Raw genomic sequence first — 12,730 nt, forward strand, 5'->3', positions numbered from 1 at the left:
ACTTACATGTCCTACTGACTGAGTCAGCCAGGCACCCATGATAAAATCCAGTTAATAGGTTACATGATGTATGTTTCCGCTTATATAATACTGTTGCAATAATGATTATAGAAGTAGAGAACAGATTAGTGTAGTAGTGGGTATAGAAACTAAGAATCTGCATGAGGGAACCATGGTTGATGGTACAGTTCTATATTTTGACTGCAGCAGGAGTTACATGAAGCTATAGATATAATAAACTTACAAAAAATTAAACACACACATGAGTCAATGTGTAACTGGTAGAATTATTATAAATTATGTGGATCATACCAATGTCAGATATACAGTTTTTATAGTAGACTATTATTCTGCAAGATATTAACATTGAGAGAGGCTGGGTGAATGGTGTATAGGATTCCCTTTGCATTTCTTTCCAACTATCGATGAATTGATAATTGTTACTATGAAAAGTTGAGAAGTTTCTTGCAGCCCGATCCATACATTATCTGGGTTTGAAAGATACATAAGTGTCTTGGTTTTTAATAAAATATAGTTATTCCATTATTCATCTTTCAACTTTGTAGAGTTTAAAGACTGCATTACTGTTAGTATTCATACCATCCTTACAGAATGCTGTATATCAAGGCAAAGTTAGGAAGCATAGTGTCTGGCAGCCTCGATACAAAGCAATTACTGAACTTTAGGAATCTAGCTTTTGGACTGTGGTGTGTAGGGGCAGGCAGAAAATTTAGTCTTACAGATACTAAAGTAACAGAAAAAGCCTCAGTCGCAGAGGGACTGTGGGTGGATCATCATTGCTCAGTGTTTTATGTATCAAGATCAGAACAGGAGTGATGACAAAACTGTTACTTAGTGTTAAACCTAGAGGATTATGGGATACTGGTTGTTATATTTTTATGGTAACTCTGCTTGTACTTTAAAAACTTAAGTAAATGATTTTTTTTCAGTTAAAACCTTTTTATATTACAGGAAATGAATGTTAATATGGAGAATGATTTTAAAGCTGATTCACCATCATCTACCTTTGCTCTTCCAAGTTCTTCGGAGACAATGTTTTCAATTCAGCTATTAGATTTCAAAACAAGTTTACTGGAAGCATTAGAAGAGTTGCGGATGAGAAGGGTAAGGTCATTTTAAAAATATTTTTGTAATCCGGGAACTTAATTTTGTCCAGCCATTTGGTTTAAGGAGAAAAAAAGGCCTAGCAAAATAACTTCTTATTTTTAAAAAAGAAATACAGTCTGGATAATGAAGTAAAAGAGAAAATTTTGGACAGATCTAGTTGATATCACAGAAGGAAAAAGAATTTACAAAGCAAAAAGTAAAAAGGATTTTCAGGTTGTTAAACACTTAATAAGCCAGCTAGTATTTACCAAGTGCCTTGGAGTGCATAGGTAGCACATAGTTAGACACCATGGCTGATGAAAAAAGGGTTGCTTTTCAGGAGATTACATTTTTGTTAAAGGCTATGAGATATGTGCCTATGAGTGATTAAGTGATGAAACAGGGCAGTACATTTTTAAGTGACAAAATAAATGTCTGTGGTAAGTGTTCTGATTCAAAGAATAAAATGTCCTTTTTAAAGTGGTAGCTCATGACGTATTTATTTGAAGGGAAATATCTACATAAAATTGGGTTTTTTAAGATTTTTAAAAATGTATTTATTAGAGAGGGAAAGAGAAGAAGGAGAGAGAGAGTGAACGAGCAGGGGAGGAACAGAGGGAGAGAGAGGGCCAAGCTGGGACCCAGACATGGGGCTTCATCCCACAACCCTGAGATCATGACCTGAGCTGAAGTCAAGAGTCAGATGCTTAACCAACTGAGCCACCCAGGTGCCCCTATATAAAATTGTAAAAGTTGTTTGATTCAGCAGATCTGTATTGTTCAAAACCCCTCAAAAGCCTTTCATTTCTGAGACTCCGTAGATCTAAATTTGAAGCGTGTGTTGTCAGTTTTCTGTAAGATGGGATAGGAGTTGGTAAGATTATGGGGAGAAAAAAATAGACTATAAAACTACTGTAATAATGAAAGAGGGATGGGGTCATTAGGGTTTATATATAACTCTGAAGATAGGACGGAAGAGACAGGAAGGAGGGTGCCTGGGTGGCTCAGTTGGTCCCGTGTCTGCCTTGGGTTCAGGTCAAGATCCCATGGTCCTGGGATTTAAACACCTGTCAGGCTCTCTGCTCAGTGGGGAACCTGCTTCTCCCTCTCCCTCTGCCTACTGCTCTGCCTGCTTGTGCTCTCTCTCAAATAAATGAATAAAATCTTAAAAAAAAAAAAGAGAGACAGGAAGGAGAATCAGTAGAATTGGGGCTTTGCTGAAATTGAGCTCTAAAGAAAAAGATCTGAAATAACATTTTTATTATGTGATTCTTGTTCTAGGATTTAAAAATATTGAAACTTGTTATCATAATAAGAAAATTTAATTACTACAATGTTCGTTCTATATAAAGATACTTATTATCTGTATGATTAAAACCAATTTAATAAGGAAATCCTGCTAAAAAAGGATATGTTGGTTAAGCAGTAAAAAATGATTTTTGTAAGAATAACTTAAAGTGGTATGTTTTCTAAGTTAAAGCAAATTTAGGTAACTATTAAGAACTTCATATTCTGTTTTACTGTGATTCAAGCATTATATTTAGTCTGTTTATATTTCTAACTTAAAAAATAAGCTTGTTTTAAAAGTCTTTTGAGAGTTTCCGTGTAGCAACAGGAATTGAGTTTTTAATAGCTAAGTGCAGAAGTATATGCTACTTCTAATATTCTTCACTGAAAGGAGAACTTTATTCTTAAGAAGGGGAAAATTTTTTCCCCTTTATTGGAAAAAGAGATATATTGGTTTTCACATTTATCATGATGTTAGCACCTTATTCCTATTGAGGAATTTAATTTTTCCTCCCATAATTTATTAGGAAAATTTCAAAAATACAATAGTTGTTCAAAGGTCAACTGTACAATTAAATGTATAGTTATTAAGTGCACCATTTCATGAGGTTTTTTTTTTTTAAGATTTTATTTATTTATTTGACAGAGATCACAAGTAGGCAGAGAGGCAGGCAGAAAGAGGAGGAAGCAGGCTCCCTGCTGAGCAGAGAGCCCGATGCGGGGCTCGATCCCAGGACCCTAGGATCATGACCTGAGCTGAAGGCAGAGGCTTCAACCCACTGAGCCACCCAGGCACCCCCCCCTTTCATGAGTTTTAACAAATGCTCATAACTGTGTCATCCAAATCCTTGTCAAGATACAGATCATTACTAATTTTCCCAGAGAGTTCCTCCATGTCATTTTTAACTTATTTCTCATCCTTACCTATATAGAAACCATTGTTCCATTTTTTTTCCATCAGGGATTAGTTAATTTTACTCGCCATGATATTTTTGAGATTAATTTGTTGTTTTATTTTATTTTAATTTTTTATTATTTATTTTTAATTTAATTTTTAAATTAACATATAATGTATTATTGGCCCCAGGGGTACAGGTCTGTGAATCGCCAGGTTTACACACTTCACAGCACTCACCATAGCACATTCATTTGCTATCTTAAACATCAGTAGGTTTTTAGAATTTGGCAGGATGATTCTGCTGAGCAGAGAGCCTGATGTGGGGCTTGATCCCAGGACCCTGAGATCATGACCTGAGCGGAAGGCAGAGGCTTAACCTACTGAGCCACCCAGGTGCCCCGACAACTATTCTATTATATAAATATAACACAATTTGTTATATTGTTGTATATTGTTATATTGTTGACGCCTGGGTGGTTTTCAGTTGGTGACTCTTATGAATAAAGCTACCTGAATTTTTTTTTTTTAAAGATTTTATTTATTTATTTGACAGAGAGAGATCACAAGTAGACAGAGAGGCAGGCAGAGAGAGAGAGAGGGAAGCAGGCTTGCTGCTGAGCAGAGAGCCTGATGCGGGACTCGATCCCAGGACCCTGAGATCATGACCTGAGCCGAAGGCAGCGGCTTAACCCACTGAGCCACCCAGGCGCCCCGCTACCTGAATATTTTTGTGCAAAATGTTGGGCAGGCATGTATGACACAGCTAAGCAAGAAAATACCTTATTTGGGACCTGTTTATGAGGTGTTGATTAGCTCATATGCCCTCCCTGCTCTCCTGAGTCTTCACTGAACAATTTAATATTTCCCCTTGGTAGTCTATGAAGAGATATTTTTATTTAGCATTTTAAAAAGAAAACAAAAAAGAATGAGATCCAATAAAAAGTAATAACTATGTTTAATTTGTAAAGCTAAAAAATGTAGAACAAAATACTGAACCACAGTTATTGATATATTTGGGTGGAATCTTTTTCTTTTTTTAAAAAAGATTTTATTTATTTATCTGACAGAGATCATAAGTAGGCAGAGAGGCAGGCAGAGAGAGAGAGGGGATGAGCCTGATGTGGGGCTCGACTCCAGGACCCTGAGATCATGACCTGATGATGAGCCTGATGTCGGGCTCGACTTAACCCGTGGAGCCGCCCAGGCATCCCAGTGGAATTGATTCTTAGGTCCTTATATTGTTCAGGAGGTAAGATACTGACCAACTACAGACTTCGTTTAGTTATGAAGACATATTAAAAATTTCACATTAATCAGCAAATGAATAGGGTTTATATCTTCCTAAATAGTAGAGAGAAAACATGCAGTCATGGTAAGTTATCTTTGATTTGATGTTGGAGATAGCTGTAAAGAAAGAGTAATTTTAGGTTCTAGCTGTCTCCGAAGCTTTATTCTGGTTAAAAATACTGATGCTCTCTTCTATATATTCCAGAAACTGGCCCAGCTAATTTACATTTTTTTTCTGATTAGTTTTTATACTGTAAGTTCTGTTAATGGAAAACTAAAGGCTTTCTTTTCTCTTTTCTTTCTCCCCTCCCCTGGCCTTGCCAAAAAATGTCTTTATTTTGCCATAGATTTGTAAATTGCCATTTATGTTCTGTTAGTATTTTGAAGAGATTTTGTTGAATTCTTTTGTTGCAGTTGAGAAATTGATGTTCATTTAATTTTCTCTCTGTAGGTAATCCATCATTTCTTTCTATTTGCTCTGTGGAGCATTTTTTTTTTTTTAATCTTTAATGGTCTGCAGTTTTTATGAGTCTGTGTGAGTATTTATTTACATTTCTTGGGACTCATTTTGGTTCCTGAATCTTAGGAAAATTTTCAGCCATGATCTTTTTGAGAATTGCCTCTTCCTTATTTCTTCTGTTACCTTCTTCTGGAACTCCCGTTAGATCATATGTTGGACCATGTCATTTTATCTTTTATGATTCTTAACTCTTTCATATCTTTCATGTATTTACCTCTCTACTGCATTCTGTGTGTTTTGTTTTGTTGTTTCCTAATTGTCTCTTCGGATGTTTTTACTTGCTTAGAGTTTTATATTTCAGTGATTATGTTTCTCATTTCTGTGTTCCTTCAAAGAATCTGCTATGGTCTGGATATTTGTGTCCCTCCAAAATTCAAATGTTGTAACCTAATGTCCGGTGTGATAGTATTAGGCAGTAGGATCTTTGGGAGGTGATTAAGGTATGAGGGAAGAGCCCTGATAGATGGAATTAGTACTCCCTAGCCCCTATACAGAGCTCCCTAGCCCCATATGCAATGTGAGGTTATGAACTGGCGATCATCTGTCACCAGAAAGAGAATCTGGCCATATGGCATCCCAGTCTTAGATTTCCAGTCTCCACAACTGTGAGAAATTAATCTCTGTTGCTTATAAGCACCTAGTCTGTGGTATTTTGTTATAGAACACTGAACAGATTAAGACAACATCTAAAAATTTAATGTCAATCAAAACTCGGGGGGATTTTTTCAGAATTTGGCAGGATGATTCTAAAGTTTTATCTATAAGAAAATGTATGCATATATACATATATCAAATCATTATGTTTTATACCTTAAGCTAATACATTATAATAATACATTATTATATTTGTCAATTTTATCTCAGCAAAACTGGAAAAATGAGTATAGACAAGAAGCTTTTCAAAAGATATGAAGTGCTACTTGCTTTATCAGATATTAAAACATGCCCTGGGGCGCCTGGGTGGCTCAGTGGTTTAAGCCTCTGCCTTCGGCTCAGGTCATGATCTCAGGGTCCTGGGATCGAGCCCCGCATCGGGTTCTCTGCTCAGTGGGGAGCCTGTTTCTCCCTCTCTCTGCCTGCCTCTCTGCCTACTTGTGACCTCTCTCTCTGTCAAATAAATAAATAAAAAATATTTAAAAAAAAGATAATAAAACATGCCCTAATCTTATAATAATTAAAAATGTGACACTGTTGTAGAAATAAGCAAACCAGTAAAAGAATAAATGAATCCAATGGGGAAAATAATGATAGATTGTCAATAAATGACTTTAGTCAATAAATTCACAATACTTCATATTCAAAAATTTTATTAAAAATCAAATGCAAAGGAAAAATGTATATGTATTAGAAAATGTGAGACTTAATTTTTATAGTCTCAGTAAAAGAGATTACCCTACCTAAAAGAAAAGATTGCTAGTTATGGTGACATACAAATTATTAGCTTCTATGGGATAAAAGCTGCCATAAACAAAGTCTAAAAACCAGGGGCTGAGAGAAAATATTTGCTTCATGCAAAACGGAAGAAAGGATAAATATTTATAAAACATTCATACAAATCAAAATCCTACAAATCTGCAAGACCCAAGTGTGATGAATACAAAGAAAATCACACTTGGATGCATCACAGAAGGACTATAATCAAATGGAAAATCTTAAAGGAAGCCAGAAGTAGAAAAAGGCCCATTATTTTCAAAGGCGCAGTAATACAGTTGGTAGTGGACTTCTCAGTAATAATTATTCAGCCCCAAAGACAAGGCAGTGACGCTTTAAAGTACTAAAAGAGTAACTACCAACCTAGAAGTCGTTCTCCTAAAATATCTTCAAAAACGAAAGTGTGAATCTCAAGTTAATTAAATTTTGAGTGAATCTTTCTAAGTGAAAGAAGCCAGATCTGAGAGGCTGTGCCAGATCCAGTGCATTTATAGGACTTTTGGGAAGATACAGACCTATAGGGATGGAAAACAAATCTGTGATTGACAAGTGTTGCTAGGCATTGACTGTAAATGGAATGCAAAAAAGAATTTTGGGGAGTGATAGACTGTTCTTTATGGTAAAATAGTAGTGGAAGCATTACTCTGTATATCTGTCAAAACCCATAAAATTACACCACAAACTGAACTATACAGTGTGTGAAAATTCAGTCAGGATTCAGGAGCATTCCAAGATGGAATGCAGACTGTGAAAATACCTGTAACTGTTTCGCTAACCAAATCACATCACTTTAGTGAAAGAAATTGGTGGGAAGAGACGCTGACTTAAGTAATTTTGGAAAACAGTATTGGATGAGATACTGTAAGAATAACACCAAAAAGTTACATAAACACTCTCTCTAGTTGGTTAATTTGTTTCTCATGGGGGTAAGACTGAAAGTACAGGTATGCCAGGGTTGAACAAATAAGCAAAAATTGTAGATAATGAGAAGTAGGCAGAATGTTTTTCTCTGTTGAAGGAAGAAGTTACAGATAAGCTGGACTAAGCTCTGTGGTGCTAGATAAGAGTTGGAGATACTAGTATGAACTCACGATTTCATTGTATGCAGATAAAAAGATACAGAAATATAGACGTATCTATATCTTCATCTATAAGAAAATGTATGAATATATACATATATCAAATCATTATGTTGTATACCTTAAGCTAATACATTATAATAATAATACATTATTATATGTGTCAATTTTATCTCAGCAAAACTGGAAAAAAGTGAATATAGACAAGAAGCTTTTCAAAAGATACATATGTATTACATGAATTAGTATATTCTAGCTCTGCTGAAAAAGCCTAGAAATAGTGACACCCTAGTATCAGCAATCATATATAGGGCCCAGATCTTGGTTCTAAATATCATTATCTAATAAAAGAAACGAGGACTTCTTGGAGAAATGGCTTATTCCAGGGCTGGATATCTTGTAGTGCTGGGAAGTAAGGAATACCTCAAAAGAATATAGAAGCCAACCTGAAAGAGCTTCTCATGGACAAAGCTGGAACAATTTGAGCAACAAAATAATGATAGTATTGGATAATAACCCAAAGAATAAATATCCATTATTTCCTACTGATAAAAATATATGATTGAATAAATAAATGGGGGAGACGGAACAAATCTTCTTTACAGGAGATTCCAATTAATAAATGTAGAAGGAAGGAGAGAAATAGAAAATTGCCCTTAAAACATTATAGTAATAATTGCTACAGGCAAGATCCACTGATGAATGCTAATACTAGTGGGTGAAACTCATAGGGGAAATAGAATAGTTGCATAGCAGTATCTTCCCTAAATTATTTGGTAAGTTACTGTGATTTTTTTTAAAAAATTGAAGTATAATTAACATATAGTGTTATATTAGTTTCAAGTATACAACATATTGTTCAACAATCATATTACTCAGTGCTCACAAAATCAATGTAGTCCCCATTTGTCACCATACTACAATATTATTGACTATCTTCCTCATGCTGTAATTTTCATGTGCATGACTTATTTTATAACTGGAAGTTTAATACTTCTTAATTCCCTTGATCTGTTTCACCCATCTATCCACCCACTTCTCCTCTAGCAAACACCAGTTTGTTCTTGTATTTAAGAGTTCGTTTGTTTCTTTGTTCATTTGTTTTGTTTTTAGACCCCACATGTAAGTGGAATTCTGTGGCACTTGTCTTTCTGTATCTGAATTATTTCACTTAGCATAATATCCTTAAGCCCATCCACTTGTCCCAAATGGCAAGAACTCATTCTTGTTTATGGCTGAGTAATATTCCATTGTAAATACATACCACATTTTCATTATCCACCTATTAGTGGGAACTTGGGTTGCTTCTATATCTTGGCTTTTGTGAATAATGCTGCAGTAAACATCATGGTGCATCTGTCTTTTTTAATTAGTGTTTTTGTTTTCTTTAGGTAAATACCCAGTAATGGAATTACAGGATCTTACAGTATTATAATTTTTAATTTTTTAAAAGATTTTATTTATTTATTTGGCAGAGATCACAAGTAGGCAGAGAGACAGAGAGAGAGGAAGAAACAGGCTTCCTGCTAAGCAGAGAGCCTGGTGTGGGGCTTCATCCCAGAACCCTGGGATCACCACCTGAGCCGAAGGCAGAGGCTTAACCCACTGAGCCACCCAGGCACCCCTACAATTTTTAATTTTTTGAGGTATCTCCTTACTGTTTCCTGTAGCAGCTGCACCAGTTTACATTCCCATCAATAGTGCGCAAGAGTTCCTTTTTCTTCACATCCTCACCAACACTCGTCATTTCTTGATTTTTTTAATTCTAGGTGTTCTGACAAGTGTACGGTGATATTGTAGTTTTGGTTTGCATTTCTGTTGATTAATGATGTTGAACATCTTTTCATGTGTCTCTTGGTCATTTCCATGTCTTCTTTGGAAAAATATTCAGGTTTTCTGCCCATCTTCAATTTAATTATTTTTTGGCATTGAGTTGTATATATTCTTTTTTTTTAATTGAAGCATAGTTGACACACAGTGTTTCATTAGTTTCAGGTGTACAACAGAGTGATTTGACAAGTTGTGCTCACCACAAGTGTAGCTACCATCTGTCATCATATAATACTGTGTAAATTCTTTATATCTTAATATATCTTAATTGGATATTAACCCTTTTTCAGATATATCATTTGCAGATATCTTCTCTCATTCAGTAGGTTGCCTTTTAGTATTGTTGATGGTTTCCTTCACTATACAGAAGCTTTTTGTTTTATTGTAGTCCCAATAGTTTAATTTTTTTCCCCTTGCCTGAGGAGACATATCTAGAAAAATGTTGCTAAGGCCAAAATCCAAGGCCAATTACATATGTTTTCTTCTAGGACTTTTATGGTTTCAAGTCTCAGGATTAGGTCTTTAATCCATTTTGAGTTTATTTTCGTGTATTGTATTAGAAAGTGGTCCAGTTTCATTCTTTTGCATGTAGCCGTCCAGTTTTACCAACATTATTGAAGAGACTATCTTTTCCTCATTGTATATTCTTGCCACCCCCCGCTGTAGATTAATTGACCATATATTGATGGGTTTATTTCTAGGCTCTCTCACTCTTGCTTTTTTTTTTTTTTTTTTTTTTTAAGAGAGAGAGAGATCATGTGCAGGGTGGGGGGAAGGGTAGAGGGAGAAGCAGACTCCCTGCTGAGCAGGGAGCCCGATATTGACTCAATCTCAGGACCTTGGGATCATGACCTGAGCTGAAGGCAGATACTTAACTGACTGAGCTGTCGGAGGTGCCCTAGGCTTTCTGTTTGGTTCTGTTGGACTATGTAACTGTTTTTGTGCCAGTACCATACTATTTTGATTCCTACAGCATTGTAGTATATCTTGAAATCTGGGATTGTGATATCTCCAGCTTTGTTTTTTCTCAAGATTGCTTTGGCTATTCAGGGTCTTTTGTGGTTCCATAAAAATTTTACTATTATTTGTCCTAGTTCTGTGAAAAATGCTGTTGGTATTTTGATAGGGATTGCACTGGATCTATAGATTCCTTTGAGTAGTATGGACATTTTAGCAATTTTAATTCTTTCAATCCATGAGCACTGAGTATCTTTCCATTTGCTTTTGTTGTCTTCAATTTTTTTTGTTAATGTTCTCTAGTTTTCTGGCTAAATCTATTTTAAGGTATTTTATGATTTTTGATGCAATTGTAAATGGGATTGTTTTCTTAATTTCTCTTTCTGCTGTTTCATTATTATTATACAGAGATTGATTTTGTATCTTTCAATTTTACTGAATTCATGTAACAGTTCTAGTAGTTTTTTGATGGAGTCTTTCAGGTTTTCTGTAAATATTATCTTTTTATCTGCAAATAATGAGTGTTTTACTTCTTCCTTACCAGTTTGGATGAGTTTTCTTCCTTTTTCTTGTCTGATTTCTGTTGCTAGGACTTCCAGTACTATGTAGAGTAAAAGTGATGAGAGTGGACATCTTTGTCTTATTCCCAATCTTAGAGGAAAAGCTCTCAGTTTTTCAACATTGAATATGATGTTATCTGTGGGTTTTTAAAATATGGCCTTTATTATGTTGAGGTATGTTCCCTCTAAACTCACTTTGTTGAACATTTTTATTAAGAATGTATGTTGTATATTGTCACATGCTTTGTTTTTATCTGTTGAGATGATCATAGTTTTTTTCCTTTCTCTTGTTAATGTGATGTATCACATTGATTGATTTGGAATATTGAACCATCTTTGCATCTCTGGAATAAATCCCACTTGCTCATGGTGAATGATTTTTTTTTAATATGTTGGATTTGGTTTGTTAGTATCTTATTGAGGATTTTTTTGCATCTATGTTCATCAGAGGTATTGGCCTCTAGTTTTCTTTTCTTTTTCTTTTTTTTTTTTTAAAGATTTTATTTATTTATTTGACAGACAAAGATCACAAGTAGGCAGAGAGGCAGGCAGAGAGAGAGAGGGAAGCAGGCTCCTTAAGCAGAGAGCCCGATGTGGGGCTCAATCCCAGGATCCTGAGACCATGACCTGAGCTGAAGGCAGAGGCCTAACCTACTGAGCCACCCAGGTGCCCCTCTAGTTTTCTTTTTTATAGTGTCTTGCCTAACTTTGTTATCAGAGTAATGCTGACCTTGTAGTATGAATTTAGAAGGTTTCCCTCCTCTTCTGTTGTTCGGAAAAGTTAGAGAAAAATAGGTATTAACTATTTTTTTAAAGATTTATTTATTTTAGAGAGAGAGCCTGAATAGGGGAGGGAGTAAAGGGAGAGGGGGAGAGAACCCCAAGCAGACTATACCAAGCATAGAGCCCAGTGCAGGGTTCCATCTCACAACCCTGAGATTACCACCTAAGCTGAAACCAAAAGCCAGATGCTCCCCTGACTGCACCACCTAGGTGCCCTGGTATTAGCTTTTTTTAATACATTGGTAGAATTCACTTGTCCTGTCCATGTGGTCCTCAACTTTTACTTGCTTGAAGTTTTTTGATTACTGATTCAATTTTATTAGTAATAATCTGTCTGTTCAAATTTTCTGTCTTCTCGATTCAGTTTTAGAAGATTATGTTTTTGGGGATTTACCTATTTCTTCTAAGTTGTCCAATTTGTCGACATATAATTTTTCAAAATATTCTCCTATAATCTCTTATATTTCTGTAGTGTTGTTATTTCTCCTCCTCCATTTCTGATTTTATTTGAATCCTCTTTTTTTCTTGATATGTCTGGTTAAATGTTTATTAATTCTATCTTTTCAAATCAACTTCTGGTTTCATTAATCTTTTCTATTTTTTTTGAGTCTCTTTTCATTGATTTCTGCTCTAATCTTATTTCCTTCCTTTTACTAGCTTTGGATTTTGTTCTTTTTCTAGCTCCTTTGGTAGTAAGGTTAGGTTGTTTATTTGAGATTTTCTTGTTTCTTGAGGTAGGCCTGTATTGCTATAAACTTTCCTCTTAGAACTGTCTGCTACATCTCAAAGATATTGGACCATTGTGTTTTCATTTTCATTTGTCTCCATGTATTTTTTGATTTTTTTTCTTTGGTTTTGTGGTGGGCCCATTCATTATTTAGTAACATGTTGTTTAGCTTCCAGGTATTTGTGTTCTTTCAAGATTTTTTCTTATAATTGATTTCTGGTTTCATAGTGTTGTACTAAGAAAAGATACTTGATACAATTTCAG

The 12,730-nt window shown here is 35.1% G+C and overlaps 1 protein-coding gene across 1 annotated transcript in view; it reads left to right on the forward strand.

The window, feature by feature from the left end:
- The first annotated feature begins 987 nt into the window (after positions 1 to 987).
- Positions 988 to 12,730, forward strand: part of CCDC73 (coiled-coil domain containing 73) — a 122,577-nt gene continuing 110,834 nt past the window's right edge. Inside the window, exon 1 of the mRNA XM_046015605.1 lies at positions 988 to 1,125. Within this exon, the coding sequence (XP_045871561.1) occupies positions 988 to 1,125 (138 nt within the window). The remainder of the gene's footprint in view (positions 1,126 to 12,730) is intronic.

Source organism: Meles meles, chromosome 8 (assembly GCF_922984935.1).
Source record: "Meles meles chromosome 8, mMelMel3.1 paternal haplotype, whole genome shotgun sequence".
NCBI classification, from domain to species: Eukaryota; Metazoa; Chordata; class Mammalia; order Carnivora; family Mustelidae; genus Meles; species Meles meles.